Source organism: Phaethon aethereus, assembly GCF_964289735.1.
Source record: "Phaethon aethereus genome assembly, chromosome: 2".
Taxonomy (NCBI): Eukaryota; Metazoa; Chordata; class Aves; order Phaethontiformes; family Phaethontidae; genus Phaethon; species Phaethon aethereus.
The window spans coordinates 118,950,995-118,974,258 of NC_138582.1; the positions used below are offsets into that span (position 1 = coordinate 118,950,995).

Below are 23,264 nucleotides of genomic sequence, written 5' to 3' on the forward strand. Positions count from 1 at the left end.
TTCATTTGCTCTAAGCAGCAAGCACACAAGGAGATCTTGCCCAAATTATGGTAACTACACATTGCATTAAAACCACTTTTGAAAACATACGCAAAATAAAAAAAAAAACAACACCTCTCAATTTGTTATTTTTCAAGCTGTGTGAACAGCAAGAAATTGTAAAGGCTATTCTCCAATGCATTCTAATTTTCTTCAATATTCAGGAATATAGCGTGTGGAAAATTAACCAGAAAACACTGTTAGTTCTTGTTAATTTTTTATATTACCAGTTCTTTTCATCACCCACAAAATGAAGCAGAGGTAACTGGAAACTCGGGGCTTTACATTCTCTTACTCTGGTCACTGTACTTTTATAGTCATCGGCTTCACTGAAATAATGAGTAAGTAGCACAATAACTAAAGCTAACTATAAATAAAGTATAGGCCTCTTCCTCAGTGAAAGTTATAAAAAAAGCTGGAGCCTTGCTTTCCAGACGCTGCCCACTAAAGCTTAATCACACACTCAAATTATAACTTAAGAGTTACCCCTAACATGAGTTCCACGTTCAGAGAAAACCTCACACCAACCTTACACTGAGCGTGATGGTACTTTTAATGAGCACTGTCTGCCCCTTTGGGGAAAAGAGAATGAAGCTTTAATTAACAAAATTCATCGATTTCTAGCACAGCTGCACCCCACCCGTGAAGACAGGCACCATTCAGCCTGGGCTTACTGATGCAGGGCTGCCCTCAGCGGCGTTAACCCACGGGCAGCGGGGAAAGCACACAGAAGGGCTCCTTGACAAGGGTATGTCCCATCCCCTCTGGCCCCCTCAGAGCCTTAGTACCAGTCTCCAGGTTGTGATACCAGAGCAGAGACAAACAGTCTCACGCTATTTCAACAAGGTGCCTGCTCTCAGGTTGTGGCTCAATGATGCACCTACACCAATGTAGTGGTCTGTTGCCACAAAAAAAGGGCCTTTTCTGCATCCACTCATGCCCACTTCTTCTCTTGCTTCTACAACTCTCAAACTGAGCAGAAAACTAACTCTGAAAAACAGACATGGATACTTTCCAGCCAAGTTAACAAGCTGGATTGGCTTTGTGAAGCATCCAGACACCAGAATCAACTCCAGGAAGGAAGCAGGATCAGGTTGGAGAGCAGGGATTAACACACAAGGACCTGGAGAAGAGGGCAGGGAGCTGGACCATCTCTTAGCAGCACCAAGCCATTAGGGTTCTCTCAGCTGTATGGTTGAGTCACAGCTTGATTCAAGCAAGGCTGGCTAAACAACAGTACCTCAAAGGTGGGTAAGAACTCCACAGTGAAGATATACCTTAAAGGTATCTTTACAAAATATACTGTCTTTGAAAACTGGGCCATCAAAGAAGTTTCTGCCCTTCCCAGAAACTTCTGATTGTTCATTCCTCCTCTGATGCTGCTCCCCTTTCTAATGCTAATATAATTGTTGGGGTAGGTCCACCTATGGATACTGAAACGATTAGAGTTAAAAATACCACTGGGGAAGAGAAAGTGGCGGATAATGGGGCAGGGAAAAGGAGGGAAAAGAGCTTTTTGGTTTGAAGCATTTTGGTGACCTGGTCAGCAGCAAAGCCCACAAGGCCACACTGCTGAGGGCGCACAGCCCAGGGTGGGAGCTGATGGTAAGGAGGATTCAGCTTGCTTTGCCTGTTGAGTGAGCACCTTGTGAGACCTTTTTATTACGGTATTGCAGAGGGTCCAAGCGAAAAGAGAACATAAGAGGACAACTGACTGACTCCAGTTGCTTTTCCTTGACAGCCTAGGGCACTCAAATGGCTGGCTGTCCTCATCCCACTCTCTCCTCCACATATTACCTTTCTTTGCCTCCCACACACACCTTGTTTGCTCACAGGCCATTTTAGGGAGCTGTTTGGTTGTAATAAAAATCAAACAATGAACCAAAAAAATTATTATTCTGTGGAAGTAGTTTGTCTGTTGGCTTAATGGGCTGAAATAGCAATGAGTGATAGCCCATGAAGTAGGAGGATGGGATCAATAGCTTGAAGTCAGACAAGAAAGGAAAGCAGCAGCACCATTGCAAGCTTAGGCTGCTGAGTCTGTGCATATTAGGATTTGCTCCTTTCATTAAGAATCTTGAGTTTTGTTAAATACGCACTAATCAGCCAGTCATGCACAGTACAAAAGCAGAAGGGAACATACAGCGTAGCACAGATCTCCTTGCTTTACAACTCCCTTCACAAAGCCAGATTTAGAAAAACCTGGCTTGCAGATCCCCTCAGAAGCTGCAGAATGTCTAGGCTGCTGAACACAAAAAAGACTGCAGTGAGTACTAAGAGTTTATCAACACGTGAAGCTGCTGGAAACTCTTACAGTCTGAGTCTTTGTTCCATGCCCAAACTAGACAGCATTTCTCCCCAGAGGCAGAAACACTGATAAATAGATTAGACAGGTAGGTCAATCAATGCATCTTTGGTGATACGTTACACCAGCTAAAAATACGAAATCCTGCCAAATGCAAGTCACTTTGGAAAAAAAAAAAAAAAAAAAGGAGGAAGCAATAAGCTGCTCATATGTCCAGTCTACAAGCCTGCTGTGTGGTTTGAAAACGTATACCCTCAGCCAGGAATTACTACTAGGGTGTAATTTGCTGAGCAGTTCTTTCAACAGTGATGCTGGCATAAGTAGTTTCCTTCCCAAATAGTTATTTTTAATCCAGACCAGTCTGCTACAGCTTGGCCCATCCCACAGCTACAAAACAGTAGTACAGACACATCTGAAGGCTGAGGAGGGCTTTAGCCTTGATGCAGCTAAAAGACATGCTTTTGAAAAATGTGAATGTTCCCTGTTTCAATAGAAAATAAAGTGCTTTAGTTTAAATACCTTTCGCAGTGGAGTAGTTTAAACCATTTAACTTAAATAAATCCATGACAAAATAAACTACAGAGGCAGTGACTTTTAATTTGCTTATGTTCTGATCTTCATAGGCACATGTGAGCCTGCCCATTCAGTACATTTTTTAATTAGTACAGTAACTGTGTGAAGATGTTTACATCAACTTAAGCCTGTCTTTGGTTTCAAATTTAACTTAGTCCCTGAACAACAAATATTATATGAATATAAGACAAGTTGACAAATTTGATAGCTAGAAGCATTTTTTTGTATTTTTTCTGAAGTGGCATAATATGTGCCACAGACCACATCACTGCAAAAATAAAGACCATAACCCCAAAACACTGAAGATGAAACCATGAACTATTAGAAATCCCGTATATAGATAGAGCTAGGCAATAGGGATTCAAAGTCCAATAAACCATTCAATACATAACAGACACATCAGTGAGAGAGTGCTTTTACATTTTCCAATCTAAGAACTACTGGTTTCTAAAAAGTACTTAGTTTTTCTGTGGAAAATCCCCAGTATGTCTTGCGTGGGACCATCAGAGACAACTGTGTTCCATTTCAAAGCCCACTTACTACTTTTGCTTTACCACGCAACACTATTTACCTTCTTGAATCCAAGGGAACAAAAGCACATTTGAAAAGGGATTTGGATTGATTTCAGCAACTGAATTCTGAATCTGGTCCACAAGACTGAACACCCCCAAATGAATAAGAAAGGTACTTTCAGAGCATTTTCTTTCTTTCAGGAAAGGGTGTAGGTATTGTTGATTTCTTCATGTGTAGTAGAGATTGACACTGACTGCAAAACACTAAAACTCTTACTTGAAAGAAAAAGCTTACTTGAAATAGTAGCTATTAGAACATAATCTAATAGTGCAGCAACCGAGTTGATACTTTTCTGTAGTACCCTCCACATTAAGCCAATAGACACTTATTCAGGACCATGGTGCTGAATTTCACCAATGGGGAAAATTGGTAAAATGTTCTGGCAAAGAATAAATAATTTTCAGAGGTCAGCTTCCAATTTCATGTCAAAAAGCCATTGTCATTTTAAAAAACCCAGCTAGAATTAAAACAATAAAGATGAAAATAAAAACAAGCACTGTGTTTTCTGCCACATGTTCTCAGTAACATGAAATTTAAAACACAGTTTTCAGATGACACCACTTAAATATCAGCCTTTAAATAAATCAGTCAATGATTTATCTAAATTCCAATGGGTAGAGAAGAAATTAGAACTACAGTCTCCCCAAAACTTCACTTGTGAATTCCTACTTTGCTCAACCTCAACCCCCACCAGCCCATTGTTAGGGGAAATTAAAAAAAATATTCTCATTGATAACGGATATACTATCCTAGCAGCCCAGAACTTTCCAGATGTTTTATTTTAATATTATCTTAGAAGTTGTACACAGAAATACTTCAGACACTCAGAGTGAGCATGAAAGCACCCCATACGGGAGGAACATCAGAGCTTAAGCAGAATACTTACTCTGTGCCACTTTCAACCATTTGTGTTAGGAGGGAAATGCCATCTAGGTTTATAAATTCTTGGGCAAATGTAACATCCCGTGAGTAGTTGGCTAAGTCTTTCAGTGCTTCTAACTTTGCATCCATACTAGAAGACTGGATCCGCTCATGGAGCTGCTGTGCATTCTGAGCCTAAGAGAAAAGCAAAACATACAAAACAAAAAACAACAAAAAAGCTTTCATTACAATGGCAATAATGAATGAAACGTTAATGCAAGCAGGAACAATGGCCATGTTTAATATTAATGATACTTAATGCATGTTCAGAAATTATTAAATAGCTAACATACAAATTAGTTTTGTAAAAGTATTACTCACGTATTACTCCATTATTACCTCTAATTATTTGGATTGTTGCAGAATTGTAAGCTGAGCAATGGATAGATGTCCCATTGTCTCAGGCAAAATGCAAGAATTACAAAAGACAGCCTTTGGCTTGCAGAGCTTATGTGTCATATCAATAGAAGTAGAAATGAAAATTAAACAAATTTCATCGGACAATCTCAGTATAATAATGGCAGCACATTTTTTCCTGTCAATGCTTACTCAGTTTACGCACTTCTCATGACCTTTAACAATGAAAACCATATACTGTCCTAATCAGGTTATATCAGTAGAGACCAACTTCAGGCTTTCTGCTCCTTCCTCCCCCTCTTCCTTTTGTTCACAATCAACTAAAAAACTCACATACTCTCTTAAAAGAAATGTAGGAACAATTACTTCCCACATAATACTATGATATTATCACTCATACATCTTCATGCAAGTTCAATATCCATATATTAGGCTATTCTGCCCATTAATGATCCGAATACAGGATGAGACAGTGAAATCCAAAATGAACACTGATGATAAAAAGCTAAAAGGTTATTTAAATAATGCATATTAAATTGTCTCTCTCTGTAGCCATACAATACTTTAAAATACCACTCACATTTTCAATTTGATGCTTTCACTTACCTGAACACAATATCCAAAAGCTTCATTTAATAGCTAGCTAGCCAATATTTTTCTTAGAAAAATAATCCTCCTCACTATATAGACACTTGCAAAATTCAATTTCCTAAAATTCACTTCTCACCTGCATCAAATGAAAGCTGAATGAGAAGCTAGGTGTTATTAGGAAACCAAATTAATGGTAAATTCTGCTGAGACTTATTTTGTCTGAGATTATGCTTATTCTTTCTCAGCTGGAGAAGAAAAATAGAAGAAAAGGCTGTGCTGACAGATAATTCCTTTTCTGTTCAAGTAATGAACATATTCTTCACAGAGATGGTCATCTCTGCAGATTAAGATGCCGAGATAGTAGACATTTTTAGTGCAAGTGAACATTTAAACAGGAAACACAGGAAAAAACACCACCACGCTGTTACAGATACGGTGTCCTATCTACATAACTTTGATTGCTTCACATTAATTTATGAAATTAAATATCCCAATATCCTCCGAGATCAGCAAGGTTTGTTACTTCCCATTTTTACAAAGAAAAATTAATGCATGGTCTCCAGTCAGCTTTTGGCCAGAACCTATGTGGTGAGGAGCGTATACGGGGGAAACATCTTCTAGTTAGTATGACTGTGGTTAACATTTCCAGAAAAGACAGCACTGAAAAGAAACAGAATCTCTTTAGTCCTGAGCTTTTTTATGCCTTAAGTATTGGGTGGTGCAGCCATAGCAGTTACATTATCTATAAAAAGGCAGAATCCTGTCATCCAAAATGTCTTTCTGCCACCCTAACCACCACTCCATCCACTGGTTTGAGTTGTAATGGAGAAACAATGGCTTATACAGTCTCTCTGTAATGGCAATGTGTGTCCAAATGGTGCTAAAAGCATATTCTCTCAAACTTAAGCAGCTGGTAGGCTAAATCATTTGCCAAAGCCTATGGAAGAAATAAATATAGATCCCACTAACTTCCAACTTCCAGGATAACCACAAAATACTTCCTCCAACCACTTCCCTTCATCACAGCGGGTGAAAGAAGTTTTGCTAACGTCCTCTTGTACAATCAGCTACAAAAATTCAGAGCAACCGCTATTATTACCTGAACCAGAAGTTCAACAGGCGCCTCACCAAACTACCTCCTTCATTGGGCTGTTTCCACTCTAGACTCCCCACTACAACAACTCAGGAAGACTCAGAGATGCAAAGTATCCTGAAAACATTACTCTTTCTCAGAACACATGCAACATCTGAATTCCTGCCTACCTCAGAAAAGAAACACTTTCGAAAATCTTCAATACCACCATGGCAGCTGCATTCCCCTTTGGAAACAGTTGCTCAAATTTAACCTTAAGTTCATTACGATCTGTGGACACGCCTTCTTCCACTTGCTATGGTTCTGGGAAGTTATCACCCCCACTATCTGCCTACTGAAGGATACAGTTCTTCAAGCTTTCCATAGGAAGCGGGTCCTCTGAAAGCTCCGGGACTCAGAGAAAATTAAACAAGTCAGAAAAACCCACATGGTTCAGTGTGACCGAGCAGCTCAACCAGTAAGTCTGAGTGGGCAGAACTTGGACAGCAGAGCTGTGGCCAAACAGATGGGGACTGTAATCACTTGTGTAGCACAGTGGCAAGCAAGAAAGAACATGTAAGTAGAGCCAGGAGAACATGCTCCTCCAAACCCCTTCACATCACACCTACAACTGCTGTGCAAACAAGACCTCATCTTTGTACACGTTAACAACAGATTATTAACGGTCAAATTCACCCTTCCTCTTGAGGAGAGATTCCTGCCCCCAGCATAAACATCTGGGACTGGTGAACTGCTGATGCCATCCCAGTTAGACTCCCATTACACAAGAATCAATACCAAGCATTACCTCTCGCCAAAATGCACCAGTACAGGGATGTGCATTAACAGCTCACCTACATTGCAGAACAGCACTTCTATCCACGGAGATACCTCAATCCTGTTTCCTCTGAAGTCAGTGAGAGCTTTGAAATTCACCACACTAAAACCAAAATATAATCTCAGATCAAAGACAGCTTGGTCCTCTCTACAGAGCACAAAAAAAAAAAAATCCACAAAGCATTGTCTCTGATACAGAAGTGGTTCAACTCTGTTTTAAGCATGTAAGAGAGAACTTACTAACATCACAGGCTTTATCTTGGCTATGCCAATGTTAATGCCCCATCAGCAAAGTTTCTACACAGCTGTACTTTTCTTACATTAAACAAGTTTTTCAGAATGCTGCGTCCAATAAACCTTGCTCCTTCTGCCATCGGAAGAGAAAAGAACTGACAATGGCGGAGCAGATCTTGATTAAGGGAGTAAAGGAGTATTTGTCTCAGCAAGAGCGCTGGTATGTGTCTCACTGGAAACATGGCCGAAAGTAATGTTGGCTGTTGTCATCACAAGTGCCCGATGGGTGAAAATACTGCTTCAGGAACACCATGCAGTTCTCACAAGCATCCTAGTTCTTGTTGCCATAGCACTCACACATGCTTATGGAATGTACAGCTCACTTATGACTGCATTAAAAAATGAAACCCAGATGAAATATGCTCTGAGTGCTTACCAGGGAGCTATTTTAATGATTTACAGTCCATCAGTGGATGGACAGAGAGCACAGCTCATTAAAACACCAGCAGAGCCAGTCTGCTTTTACTGAAATATCATTCAGGTAAAAATAAATAAATATATAAAACCTGCCCAGCTGAGAACTGTTACGAAGGAATTAACAGAAACACGGCTCCAAGTAAATGAAAGACAGCAGTAACTGCTCTCCTGTTTAGAAAGGAAGACAGGAAGCTTGTAAAACGTGTGCTATTGAAGCCCCAGCGTTTCAAAAGGCTGTCAAGAGGCATAAGCTGCATGTCTAGTCTTAAATGACTTGCTCCAAGGACAGGCAGAAAGGTTGCCCTCAGGGAGTAGCAGTGCTTAAAAGGAGCAGCTTGATGAGATTGTCAGCTTAAAAAGAAAACTAATGACCTAAATCCAAGATGTGACTTGCTTAGAGACTCAAATAGCCATTTGGAGGTTAGGAATCCCAAGATCATCCTAACAAGGGATTCTACTGATCAAATTATCATTTCTTTGCCAACAAATACTTTGCACAAACTTTGAAAGCAACTTATTACACAGACCTACGCAGCCTTTCTGTACTGACTACAAAATACAGTGAGCAGGGACAGGAGGGAGGACACACATTCCAAATGCAACCACTATCAAACATTAATGTGCTATGGAAGAAATTTAGAGCATTGATTTAAATTGCTGTTCTGCCATTATGTAATCAGTTTTCTTCATCCTTTATAAAAAGCAAATAAAATACAAGTATTTTGGTCATCCCTGTAGATAAGTTAGTCACATTATTCAACATTCTGCTAGAAAAAGGGCATACAGACCATCAGTAACGATCAGATGCAGTTTTGTACTACCCAAACAGGTGCATTTCTGTGGTTTAATTTAAATTACTCAGTGTTGAAATACCATGGTGGTTTAAACTTCTGCCTTTTCCTGGCTTGTTACTGCCACTTCACCTGCAACTGCAGATACATCAGAAAGCAATGGAGGAGTGGATATGTTACATAATCATCGTTACACGCAAACCAGCTTCGACAGACCCAGCAAGACCGACTAGCGTCTGATGCCAGGTATACAATGAGATTCCAATTTAATTAGTAAAGACATTGTCAACGTTTTTATATTGATACTCAAGCACAATTTCTACATCTAAAGCCCTGTACAAATGTATTAGAGTAGTCCTACGCAATCACTATCCACAATTAAGGAGGCAGAAACAGAAACAGGGAAATGGTCACGTCTAGAATTGTGTACTAAATCAATGATAACAGCATTACGGATGCATAGCCATATGTATTATGTAAATACGCCCAAAATAAGTTTATGAAATCAGTAGCCACTTATGAATGTTTGAGAAGCAGTTTTTCCTCTTGCTGCATTTGAAACAATACTTTTTGCTTACTATTCAAAATATGCCTTTGGAAATCTGACAACAGGAGCTTAAACCTTTAGCTAGAAAAAGACAAAAACCAACTCCACTTCCTAAATCTTCCTCTTCTACTATGAGCAGACAGATATAAAAGTGGCTCACTGACCATTTTCATGGTCAGTGTTCCTGGTATAAGGTTCAGTAACAACTAATTCACCATCACATGATAAACATAATCACAATCATAGGCTAGACCTGCAAATATTCATGCATTTACTGAACCTCAAGAACATTAGGACAGTTGGGCACATATTAAAGCAATCGTAGATGAAAGATTATAGACTAGATCCTCAAACTTTTACTCAAAGATAGAGGGTTCAGATGCATAAGTCGAAACAGGGTGAAAAAACTCTACACTTCCTTGTCTGTGTAGATCACACAGAAACAAAAAAACTACATTGCTCACATCTGTAAAAGCATCCAGAGAAAACACTATGATGCCTATTAATGAACACACCTATTTACATGATTGCTCATGCTGGAAATGCTAATACAGCTGCCTACAACAACCTACAGGTTTGAGAACTCAACTGTCTCCAAACAGGGTACCAAAAAAACGCATGCACAGATTAAATGACTGGGCACCATAAATACCACATTAGAAAAAGCTACCCATTGACTCCTCTTTTAAAGGTATACAGCTCATGACCAAGCCATGTTTTTTAGGTACCCAAGAAGCTACTTTCAAATACACAGTGAGTGCTCAAATAATCAGTTCTGTCTGAAAATTATTAAATAAAATAAATAAATAAAGAGGGCAGTTCCTTGAGTTTAATTTCCCCCGTATTTTAGCATCCTTTCAAAACAATTAGTCATCTGAACGGGGATTTGCGGGATCCGATCGGAGGAAACCTGCAGTTGCGTGCACTAAAAGGTTGGACCCTGCTTGTTGCGTTGCAGGACACAACTGTCCTTTCGGAACAGTCTCACAGTTGGGAGCAATTACAGCTCATTTATACACCTACCTACCATCCACTGGAATATGGGGATCACAAAAGAGAAAACAGCAACCTGACATTTCAACTGTTACGTATGTTCAAATACAAAGAAAAGTTGCGTAAGAAACTTTTGATGAGTCCCTTCAGAAATGCAAATGGACAAAGGGGGAATACGGGTCACGGAAAACTGCAAAAATACACAACAGCACAAAGAATTGTTAAGAAAGATGATAGGAGAGGTTAAAAATAAATAAGAAAGATGATATAGGAACAAAGATAATATGAGAGAAATTCAATCTGTACTCAAGTTACCTAGGAAACAGAGTGTCTGTGTGGTGAGTGGTTTATAGAGGAAAAAAATAGCATTGTTTAGAAAAAAACAGCCTTTCAGAGAATAGCACAAACTTAGCATACAGACCTACGGAAACAAAGAGGCAGTTCAAATTCCCACCAGGCCTAGCAACTGGCGTTTGCTAAGTTTTAACACAAAGAGGTTTAAAATAGACATGTTGTAAATCTCTGAAGGCAAGCATTTATAATAGATTTAGCAGCACACCATAACTGCAGTTTTGCCCTTGCAATATTAGCAATGATTTTCAGAAAAAGATCCCTATACACGCACACAAAATAATCTAAACCTGAGATTAAAGGAGATAAAGTATTTAACATGCAGATTTGAGGAATTAATTTCAAACCCTAATTTTAAAAATCCAACCAAAAATGCTGTTTTACTACTTCTAGATAAAACTACTTTTTTTCCTCTCTCTCCTTTTAATCTTTAATAGTACCTGTAGTGGGTACATGAGCAATACACAATTTGAGGCTAATGACAACAGAACTCAAAAAGATCGTATCTCATCCTTCTTACCCAATTTTCAATGACTCATGGCATACAACTGTGCATGGGTATAGCCAGACTACTGGCTGTCATGGTAATAAGTTGTATGAAAATCAAGAACTCGAAAAGCATTTTAAAAGTTTATGCAGCCTTCAGAACCGGTCAAAATGATTCCTCTCGACTCTTCAAGGAAAAAAGTTTCCTCAAAAGGCTTGTGACGTTCAGGACAGATTTATTTTGGCCACAATAGCCAGGAAGTAGGCCGCTCAGGCCTCTCTGGAACTACATGGACGCATCCCAGACACTGCATAATCTGTACATGGCTCCTCTTAATTTCTCTCAATCTTCCTCTCCTCCTTTTCTAACTCCTACACCTCTTCAAAAAGCACTGTGGTATGATTTTCTTTTTCTGTGGGAAGGGGGAGACAGTTTCAGCTTTACACTGATGTAGAATAGATAAAAAAGGGGGAAAACTTTCAGAATCTTAGTATTTTCACAGGATGAGAAAAACATTTCCCATCCAGCCCTAGCAGCTAGGACAGCATCTTTCCCGTTTTGCAGGAGGATATCATGCAGTCTGTTCTTCACATTATCTCCTCCAACTACTGCTGCTCTCATATAAAATATCAGAGGAAAAATGGAAACAGATGGCCTCGTAGCTTTTCAGGGTAAATGACAAGCTTTGTGTGGGTCACCAGTCTAAAAACCACAGCTTGGAAGCCTTTAATCTATCTATTTTAGGTACCTCTATAATGACCACTTCAACAGTACCTTAAAAGCAAAGATACTATTGTAGGGTGGAAACACGCAGAACTTCATTTTATGTCTATTTTAAGAGCACAAATACTCTCTAATCTGACAAAAAACAATCCAGTCTTTCAAAACCTCCTTCCAAGCCATTTCCCTGATTCTGGGGAAAAGTTAACAAAAACTTTTTTCAGGGATAAATATCAATACTGAAGACTAGAAAGTAGACTGGCCTTCGATCTTATAACAGGATGGCTGAGTCACTTGGAACTGCAGGCCAGTGCCAGAGTGGTCCATAACTTGGTAGGTAACAGGTAATAACTCAATATCCTAAGGACCCCTGTCTTGGTCGACTGACCCTGAGGCAAATCACCAAAGAAACAGAACAAGCAGAAGAGTGTCTTACGCAACACACCACCTTCCTCCCCACAGGTATTAGCAGAAAGTGTTACAAATCCAAAACATGTCTTTTGTGTTTGTAGGTCACGTTTCCAATTGACCAACTGATCATGAAGACAAACAGACAGACGGCCATTTCCACAGATCAGTCACAGCACAGCCTCTCTTCAGTTTTGCACGGTGCAACTGGTTTTGGATTTTGAGACAGGGAAGGATTCCATGAGTCATCTCATGCTGTCACTCCATGCTGCGGTTACACAAAAGAATGATGCAGTGTGTTTGGACCACACTGGTTCTTGATGAACCACAGATGTTGTTCTCATTTCATGAGATCCCAAGACTGGGCAGTAGATAGTCCTGTTTTCAGTGGAGTGGTTACTTGTTCTTAAGAAGTCCCAAAGGTTAGGAGAAGCTGGTGCTGGGACTGTCTGTTTCTGAGAAGTTCCAGGAAACGGGGTTTACTCCATCAGCAAGTGGTTTCCCCATGTACAAGGCTATTCTGGTGACGTACGGCGAGAGACTCTGGAGTCACATAGACTCTGACAGAGCCATTGTCTTAAACTGTTGTTTATTCTTATGACTGTAAAGCTCTGTATGTAACGACTGCTGAAAATGATGATGAAGGATAATGGAAATCTCTTGCCTTCGCCCAGCTGGCTGCTGCTTAGAAGTGCTTTCTGTTAAGAAGCTACACTCCTGTAGATTAATATTGCAGTCACTTCTTAAAAAAACTTGAGGCACATGTATGTTTCCATATTAGCTTCTTCAATTTCCACTTACACACAAACTTGCATAGAAATTCAGTCATCTCCTAAGCCAAATATAAGCCATCATCAGGTTAACCAGGCTGGGGAGGAGTGGAAACACATATGATGCCTGGAGAACCTGTTGAGTTAGTAACAACATATACTTCTCCGTTTCTCTACTTTGAGCCTAGGTTCTACTATCTACTAGTGATCCATCCAAAAACATAGCTATAATCTCTGCATGGCTTCTAGATAGAAGTTTTCACACTTTATGGCGGTAGCTGACCCCACTCTTAACAGGTTCAACAGAAGCCAAAAGTTAAACCACCACAACTCCATCTTGCCTGGATATGGCGGGGAACATTGTCTCCAAGGACGAGGACAAGGCTGAGGTACTTAATGCCTTCTTTGCCTCAGTCTTTAATAGCCAGTCCAGGTATCCACAGGGTATTGAGCCCCCTGAGCTGGAAGATGGGGATGGAGAGCACAATGTACTCCTCATAATCCAGGAGGAAGCAGTCAAGGACATGCTAAACCACCTGGACACCCACAAGTCTATGGAGCCTGATGGGATCCACCCGAGAGTACTGAGAAAGCTGGTGGAGGAGCTTGCCAAGCCACTCTCCATCATTTATCAGCAGTCCTGGTTAACAGGGGAGGTCCCAGAAGACTGGAGGCTTGCCAATGTGACGCCCGTCTACAAGAAAGGCCGGAAGGAGGATCCTGGGAACTACAGGCCTGTCAGCCTGACCTCTGTACCGGGGAAGATTATGGAGCGGTTGGTCTTGAGAGTGCTCACAGGGCATCTGCAGGACAACCAAAGGCTCAGGCCCAGCCAGCATGGGTTCATGAAAGGCAGGTCCTGCTTGATCAACCTGATCTCCTTCTATGTCCAGGTGACCCGCCTAGTGGATGAGGGAAAGACTGTGGACGTTGTCTACCTGGACTTTAGTAAAGCCTTTGACAGCGTCTCCCACAGCATTCTCCTGCAGAAACTGGTGGCTCGTGGCTTAGACGGGTTTACTCTTCGCTGGGTGAGGAACTGGCTGGATGGCCGAGCCCAGAGAGTTGCGGTGAACGGCGTTAAATCCGGCTGGTGGCCGGTCACAAGCGGTGTTCCCCAGGGCTCGGTTCTGGGACCAGTCTTGTTCAATATCTTTATTGATGATCTGGATGAGGGAATTGAGTGCTCCCTCAGTAAGTTTGCAGATGACACCAAGTTGGGTGGGAGTGTTGATCTGCTGCAGGGTAGGAGGGCTCTGCAGAGGGATCTGGACAGGCTGGATCAATGGGCAGAGGCCAACTGTATGAGGTTTAATAAGGCCAAGTGCAGGGTCCTGCACTTTGGCCACAACAACCCCATGCAATGCTACCGGCTTGGGGAGGAGTGGCTGGAGAGCAGCCCGGCGGAAAGGGACCTGCGGGTGCTGGTTGACAGCCGGCTGAACATGAGCCGGCAGTGTGCCCAGGTGGCCAAGGCCAACAGCGTCTTGGCCTGTATCAGGAATAGCGTGGCCAGCAGGAGTAGGGAAGTGATCGTGCCCCTGTACTCGGCACTGGTGAGGCTGCACCTTGAACACTGTGTTCAGTTTTGGGCCCCTCACTACAAGAAGGATGTTGAGGTGCTGGAGCGTGTCCAGAGAAGGGCAACGAAGATGGTGAGGGGTCTGGAGCACAAGTCTTATGAGGAGCGGCTGAGGGAACTGGGGTTGTTTAGTCTGGAGAAGAGGAGGCTGAGAGGAGACCTTATCGCTCTCTACAACTACCTGAAAGGGGGTTGTGGCGATGAGGGTGTTGGTCTCTTCTCCCAAGTAACTAGTGATAGGACAAGAGGAAATGGCCTCAAGTTGCGCCAGGGAAGGTTTAGATTGGATATTAGGAAAAATTTCTTCACTGAGAGAGTGGTCAGGCATTGGAACAGGCTGCCCAGGGAGGTGGTGGAGTCGCCATCTCTGGAAGTGTTCAAAAAACGTGTGGATGTGGCGCTTCAGGACATGGTTTAGGGGACATGGTGGCACTGGATTAATGGTTGGACTTGATGATCTTAAAGGTCGTTTCCAACCTAGTGATTCTGTGATTCTGTGAAATGAGCTGCAGTACAGGGTGGCAGAGTTTGGCCATAAGAATGCTTTGAATCTGCAGAAGCTAAGCCACCACCGTGAAGAGGTAAACCATTTTAATGTCACACTACATTTGACAGCAAGGAAATTGGATTGCTGCTGCCTTAGACATACATCTTCTGGGACTAACAGTGGCTTTCAGCATGTGGCAACAGTACTGCTCAACTCAGCAGGAAAACAGGCCATTACAAGGCAACCAGCAGCCCTGCCGTGCTTTTTGAGGAGCTGGCAAGGAAGTGGTGTTGAAAAAAAACAACAAATGAAAACAGTAAAATCTCAACATTACAGTTGCTGCTCACTCAATAGAAACACAGAGAGCAGGAAAGCTCTGACCCGAGCTGCCCAGCAGAGCTCTCCATGATTCAACTCCCAGCCTTTTCTCTTGGCTCTCAGCTCTGGGGCAGAAAAGGAGCACTTGAGTGAGGCTGCAATGCCAGCAGGGAAGTAGAGGTAGCTTGGACATGAAAGCTGTTCCCAGTGGGAGAGAAGTGAGAGACAAAAAACACCCAGTTGTGCTGACTCTGTCAACAAACGTCACTCAGAAATACCACCCCTGCCCCCATAACTCAAAAAAAAAAAAAAAAAAAAAAAAGAGAGAGAAAACACCACATACAGTCATCTTCTGACCACACCATCCTCCTCCTTTGCAGGGAGATTGTGGGATACAGTGTGGCTAAAGCTTAAAAATACATGCATCAGTTCACAATTATTTACTAATCAAATCTTCACTTTGAAGGGAGAGAAGGACAGACCAAAAACTCACTGGAGATGTTGTTAATCGAAGAATCGCTCCATTTTTTATTTCATTACGATTCTGAAAGAGAAAAATCCAAAAGGTTTTATTTAAGACTCACATAAAAACATGAAACATGCATTAAGCAGAATGCCATACTAAACCAGCAACAGTACTTTCCCCCGTCTGCATGCAGGAGCTTCCCTCTGTCATATGTAAGCTAACATCTATACAGTATTTTCCCCACCAAGGCATACTAACATTAGCTTCAAGAAATAGGTGGCTGTTCACATGACATTTAACAAATCTGAACCCTTTCAAGAATGACTTCATGTTTTTCAAAGTTTAGCTTCCACTGTCAACTTCTAAATTCTTCTTTGAAATATACTGTCCATGGTGTCTGGCTCTGGTATTGTGTTACATAGTTGGGGAGTTTGTAGGTTTACTGAAACCTGTCATTAAACATCTGCAGGATTTAAAATTTATCCCACTGGCTCTCCATTTTCTATAACAAGAACATGCTGACTTAAACCACTGGAACCGACCCACTGAGCTCTGCCACCATGATTTTGCATTCTCCCTCAAAGTAAAAAAAAAAAAAAGCATCACTGTTAGCGGTAAGTAAAGTTCAAACATGCCGTAAGTCATTCTCCTTACCCAGCTGGCAGAAAGAGGGAGCATTAAACATTTTCTTTTGGTTAAGCTCACATAACGTGTTCAATTAAACTAAAGCTATGGGTAGATGAAAAAGCTGCCATGGCATAAGCTGTGGTGTACGCTTACGGTATCCTCACAACTTTGTGGTCAATGCCCATGCGCATGGCCTTCCTCTGGGGTAAGTGTAGGGGAGCCTGCCCCTCTTCCAACAAGCTACCTCCTCTTCACCACAGGTTAAGAGAATAAACTACCCAGCACAATGAACAGACTGACAGGTACTGACTGTGCACGGCGCAATGCACAGTCACAACTTCGTTCTCGGTTCGGTAGCTTGTTCATCGGCCATTACCCTAATTCATCGAAGGAATCAGCGGAATCCCTAACGGTTTGAGAGATAAGAACTAATTTTGTTCTAGAGACCACATTGCAGGCTTTCTGCAGACTGGTGTTCAGCCAGAAAAAATGAAGGTCTATTTCTTCACAGGCAATTTTTCCCAAATTCATTTCATCTATCTTGCTCTCATTCTGATACATGTCAAATCCAAAATGCTAAAAACAGGATAAATCTTGCCTGAAACCAGGTCAAGCAGTCCCAAAATAAAACTCTAGTACATTGTCTCTTTCTTGGTACCCAAGTCCTCTGTGGGATTGGTTCTAGCTATACGCAAGATCATCCTCCACCCACAAACACTTCTTCACTCTAGCTGAAATAACTGAAGTGCCAGACAACATTGGGTACAAGGGAGAAGCTTTTTTACAGTGTCTTTCCTTACATACGCATATAACTCATTTCAGCCCTTAACAGTCTCCTCCTGCCAGAGCAGCCCCAGGGAGGCCAGCCAGGCTATACTTGAGAGGGGCAAAAAAGGGTGAGCAGCTAAGTACAGGGTGACTTCCCACAGCACTAACAAAGCACCAGATTTTCTCCTCTCATAGTAAAACAGCACCAGACCCAGCAACATCTCATCATGCATAAGGAATCCGTATGAAGTGGCAACAGTACATTTGTGTGGTTTAATCTAAATCAGTGTTGAAACAAACTCACTTTGCAAACAGTTGTGGTGGCTTAAACTGCTACCACCTCCTGGATTTGTGAAAACGAATAAAAGTAATTGCTTTAGGATAGACATAGGCTAAATCTACCTCCACCAACAGCTTAGGCTAAGGCACTGGACCTCAGCTGCGTTAGGCTGGAGTATATGCACGCACACATACACACGGGGTTCCACCAGCCATGCTTGGAAGGTTGCAAATCCCAGAATGCAACAACATGAAAAGCAGTCAGGGAATCAGGCAACACTTAAACTGCACCAATCACATTCAGAAGTGAAAGTTCACTGATGTCCTTATGAAAATATTGGATCTAAGTGAATAGACTGTTCTTAAACGTAAGTAAGAACACCCACACAGGCTTATTTTTTTTTCAGCAGCATAACTTTTAAGCTAGAAGTTTCTTATGTTTCCTGCTCTAATTAGCATGAACTACTAAGTCAGATGTATGTGGTTTAACAAGTTAAGTCACTTCATGTGGGCCATAATAAGGGTCTCTGCAAACCCTCTTAGTCCACTGCAAACATGAGGTGCCAGGCTTTGTGTGAGAAGGCAACGCTATGGTCTCAGAAGGTCCAAGGAGTTTGCTGAAGAGTGGAGTACTACTGCAAGGCAGGGTGCCTCCCTCATCACCCTCCTGCCCGTGTGCGCTCCCTCTTCTACCACGTGCTCCCTCTTCTACCTCACACCAGCTTTGACACTGGACAGACCTGTCTGAGGGGTCAACCGCACGATCTCACTAACTCGGCAGGATCTCACTAACTCGGCAGAAAGCAGCCCTGGCAGGAAAGAGAGGAGAGTTTTCTGTCAGGTTAATAAACAGAAACAAGCTCTGCAAGGGTTGAGCACTAATGCTAACCCAGGAAAGATGGTGGAACCACACTTTTGGGATCAGGAAAGGGGGTGGGAGGAAAGAGAACAGGGGAAGCATGAGGAGGAATTATACCTTCCCTTTTTGGGAGCAGCCAGCTGTCAACGACAGCCCGAATTACATTATTTTGCAGTTGCTTCAAGGTGAAGCCAAGCTCCACAGTTTGTTCAATTACAGGAGTTTTGTCATAAGCTGAAACCCTAACTCACAAAAATTCGGGCTTAACCTGATACACTCTCTACAGTGTCATGCATGCAGGTTAAAAAATAAACCTCTAATTACATAAGGACAGTTATAAATTGCATAGATTGAATCTACAATCAATCTAGCAAGTGAAAAATATTTTGTTAAAAATACACTATTTCTCTATAGTCAGAGGAATTTAAAAACAAGTGGAAAAAGGGAAGCTGATAACCTGGCTGAAGTTCAGATACCACATAGACATAAACAAGTACTGTTCTCCAGAGTAACTGTATGTCAGCTGGTTATATATAAAATAGCAGAGGAAAAAGAACACACACAGTATGTAAAAGCATCGCTGGAAGTTTTGTTTGGGGTCTTTCTGTTTATTTATCAAGCCAAATCTGAAACACGAAAGCTTTAAGACTCAAAGTGGCAATGCTGTCAGAGGCCACGGCACATGAAGCACAAAAACCTTTCTCTCATCATGCCTGGCTCAGAGCAAAGTGCGTAAGTCTGCCCTATACTGTAAATTCAATCACTGCTATCACAAGAGAACAAGAGCTCATCTTCAACTTCTGATTTAGACATAAGGCCTAAGGAAAACTGCCCATGCCTTCTCTCTGAAAGTATTCAAGGCACCAAGTCTCTAACACAGCAGGCTAGCCAAAACTTGAAAAGGGTTAGCTGTTCCCCAATCAAAAATCCAATTTTGTTTTTCCATTCTAAATAGTGACTTAAGCGCCTACCAAGAAACAGCGTGTAAGTGTACAATTAAGCCAAGAGGATTTCCTACGTTAACTGTTTGATGCAGTAGTCAGCATGCCAGTTAATTTCAATTGCAACACTTACATACACTTAATCTGCTTAGTATTAGGGACAGCATCCTGTGGATTTCTTTTCCAGGATAACGTCATTCCAACACAGCAGCCTGGCTTTGGCCATCATACTCATACGCACCACTGCTATTCAGGACAGGGCACACCACCAAAAACCAAAACCTCTACCAAGAGGTCTATACCAAAACCTCTTCCAAGACATTTCTCATCTGTTTCTCAAGTGTACATCAGGTTTGTAGATACTGTTCATGCTGTTGATCTGTAGTAGGGAAACTTATTCCTGGGCAGAAAGGGAACTAGAGAAACACCACTGTCCAAAATGCCCCTAAAAAAACTCCATATCGGGAAATAGATTTATTATAAATGCTACCTAGGACTAAGACAGCAGTTATTTTATGGATACAAATGACGCCCATTTGCAATATTGTATCTAGCAAGAGTCTACTCACTAGATAATTTTATTCTAACTGAGTAGGTAGTATTTCCAAGCACCATACTGCTGCACGATACTTTCCAAGCCAGGTTTTCCATCAGACAGACAAGTACCATCATGAAAACACAGAAACAACAAAACACAGCAGGAAGCAGAGGATACCTGGACAGGTCGCTTTGTGTTCAGGTCTTAGGGCCCCCTGACTTCCAACTCCACCAGCTGGAGCAACATGAACTTACATTATCTGCCACCAGACTGTTCCTTCTTAAAGCTCTGCCTTTACTGGTGTCCAAAACACATGCAGGAGACTTGCATCTAAAAAGCAGGCCTCGAGCATTAACAGAGTCCACCAAACCATGGAAAGGGATGAAGGTATGTGAATTCGCTTTCAAAAAATCCTATCAAAACAGTCAAGCCATTTATTCAGAGCTTTGCTGGAGGCACACTTTGGAAAAATTATCAAGCAAAATTAATGTTTATTTTGCCATGTATTTGTCTTATTTTAATAATCTCCTATACCCAGCAAAATGCCTCATGATTCAGCTCACTGTAACTGGTTGGAATGGAATGTTTTCTTAACATATTTGAGGAAGACCTAGAAGCACTGGTTCCCATGGTTATAGCTCGCTCAGCACTATTTTTTAACCTTGACCAAACAGCTTCCTTCATACTTCTCTAACTGGGCTAAAGAATAACAGCCAACAAATGTAAAATTCTTCACGTGTTTATATCGTTAAGGAATAGATTCTTCCCTATTTTCATATTACAATTATTTTATTTTATGCCTTCCTCCAGATTGACACCATGACAAAAGATTAGAGCTATGAAACATACTTGAAGTTAGTGACATCATAACATTTTCACGAGGATGAGTTTGGGCAAGTAGTAAATAAGGACAAAATGATGCATAATAGAGTTCATTCCTAAGTCAACAACTATTCCTAAGTCAACAACTCATGAAAGAGAAGCAAAGTCCTTGCTGGCAGATCTCCCCTAAGGCACTGATTAAATGTGCTACAGCAGCCAGTAAATATTGGGTGGCATCAGAAGTGGTACTGTGCACTAGACAGAGGGCATCATTTGCCACAACAGAACAACTTCATGCACCCATACACAGGGCACTGTGTGCAGTTCTGATCTTCACATCTTAAGGAGGACACAGTAGTGTCAGGGAAAATGCAGAGAAAGGCAAGTGAAATGCTCAGTGGGGTTGAGAAGCTGGCTCACAAGGCAAGGTCTCCTCAGTTTGGAGGGACAAAGGCCAGAGGAGGGAAAGCAGTGGACAAGCTGAATGCAGAACTGTTGTTACCAAGTCCTGCAGTATGAGAACTAGGAGGTAACTTGACAAAAGCAGTAAGGGATCCATTTAAAGCAGATGAAGAATGTACCTCTTCATTCAGCAGGCAGTGAACTTCTTGAGCTTGCTCTCACAAGAAGCTGTGAAAGCAGACAGTATCAGCAGGTTCAAGAAGAGATGAAAGAATTTCATGGCCCTTATACAGATACTAAATGGACTAAGTGTAGATATAGCCTCCAACACCTGCAGTACAACCAATGCAAATGCTGAGGAAGTAGGGAGGGAAAAGCCATCACCAGATCACAACCCTGAACGGCATTTACTACTACTACAGCTGGAGATAGACTATGAGGTCAGATATAACATTTGGCTGACCTGGTAGGAAATTTCTTAAGTTCATTTTTAGTCACCAAAGACTTTAGTAAGATGAGAGTTAAGAGATATAGGTAATTATCAACATTGTACGACTTCGCATGACAGGAATCTACTGCTTTAGAAGAAATACTGAGGCAATTAATCTTGTGATAAAATTCCTTTTCTGGGAAGCTGCTCGAAACAGGGAGAATGTCTTCTAGTTTTTCATGTTAGAATTTGATGATAGCATTTTCCTTAAAAAATTAAGTGTTGGTAGTTCAGATGAAGTTTCTAAAAAGAGGAAGCTTTCTGCATGCTGTTTATCTACCCCCATTCAAGGATTACAGAAGCTAGTAAATAAACCAAGTTACACCAGTGGTGCAGTTTCAGGGTAAACCTAATCCAGTGCAACTCTACAACCCACCGGATGCACAATTCTGCACTATCAGTCTAGCATGTGGGCTCCCAACACTTTCTTTACATTGGATCTGCCAACATGCAGCAGCACAGTTAACCACCTAACCTTAAGAAAAGTTACCTCTTCCTCTCCCCTTCATTCACAAAAAAGAGGGGGAAAAAAACAAAAATCCAGAGTTTTCTTCTGTCAGATCCATGACTTGAACCAACTCACCTTCCAGCAGTAGTCACTAGAGAAGTGAAGGGAATGAAGCAAGGGAAGGGAAAAAGTAAGCTCAACTACCTTTTTCTCCAGCAGCCCCCAGTTATACCAGCTTGAATACCACTGAAACCACATCCTAAGAAAAAGTCCATACTTTGCATGATTCACTCATCTTGAGGTGGCGTGATCTACAAGGACAACATTATCACGTACTACTTGCTCTGCAGAGCAGCAGTGGTATTACACCGTGAGCAGACATCCGTCTGACATGCGAAAAGAAGTTACACGTAAGTTATTTTTAACCTGGATCAGTTCCCCAATTCAAGCAACCACACAGACAGTTGTACCAGTAACACGGAAGGGGTGGGCAGATAACAAGCAGCCCTATCGTCCCCTGATAAGTTGGAACGTAAGAGCTGCACCCTGCAAAATAAACATCAGGAAATGACAGACTTAGTTGGGCTCATACTATTGTCGGTGAGATCATGTGGGGAAATCGAAACAGGGAACTGGTATGGACACCCAAAAAACCCCCCACCCAAATAAGGATTGACAAACTGAAGTCAGTTCTTCGATGCAGTTTGCCCAACACATTCACCCACAGCACCACTGAGGGGTCAGTGCAGGAGCAGTAGCTCCTTCAGAAGATGCTGAGGACATACGCCAAGACCATGGTTCACAGTCACTTTTGCCAAATCAAAGCACAGCTTGCTACCATAAAGCAGTCTTGCTTTTCAGTCTCTTGCTCATTCCTACTACTGTTTCTATGTGGCATAAACAGTTGTATAACTTGATGACTCAACAAGGGAACTAAACCAGCTGAAAATTTTACCATTTGGGGTTTTGCCCAGTTTGTAAGGGAAAATACAGGAATAAGCACCGTAGTAGAAGCAAGACGGAGGGTCAGCTCATTTTGCAAGCACCACATTTGGAACCATACTGAGACTTGTTTAAGGGAAAGCCTGTAGGTGCTTGTGCTTCTTTTAACATGTACATCCTACTCCTACTCCCTTGCCCGAGCCCTTCCTCTCAGAGAGAGACTGAAGGGAAAACATCCCTTCTCCAGTT

The 23,264-nt window shown here is 41.7% G+C and overlaps 1 protein-coding gene across 1 annotated transcript in view; it reads right to left on the bottom strand.

Annotated features, from left to right (window-relative positions):
- Positions 1-23,264, bottom strand: part of ELMO1 (engulfment and cell motility 1) — a 256,338-nt gene that overhangs the window by 212,732 nt on the left and 20,342 nt on the right. Inside the window, exons 4-5 of the mRNA XM_082014822.1 lie at positions 15,927-15,977; positions 4,377-4,546 (exon numbers count right to left, since the gene is read on the bottom strand). Coding sequence (XP_081870948.1) covers positions 4,377-4,546; positions 15,927-15,977 — 221 coding nt within the window. The remainder of the gene's footprint in view (positions 1-4,376; positions 4,547-15,926; positions 15,978-23,264) is intronic.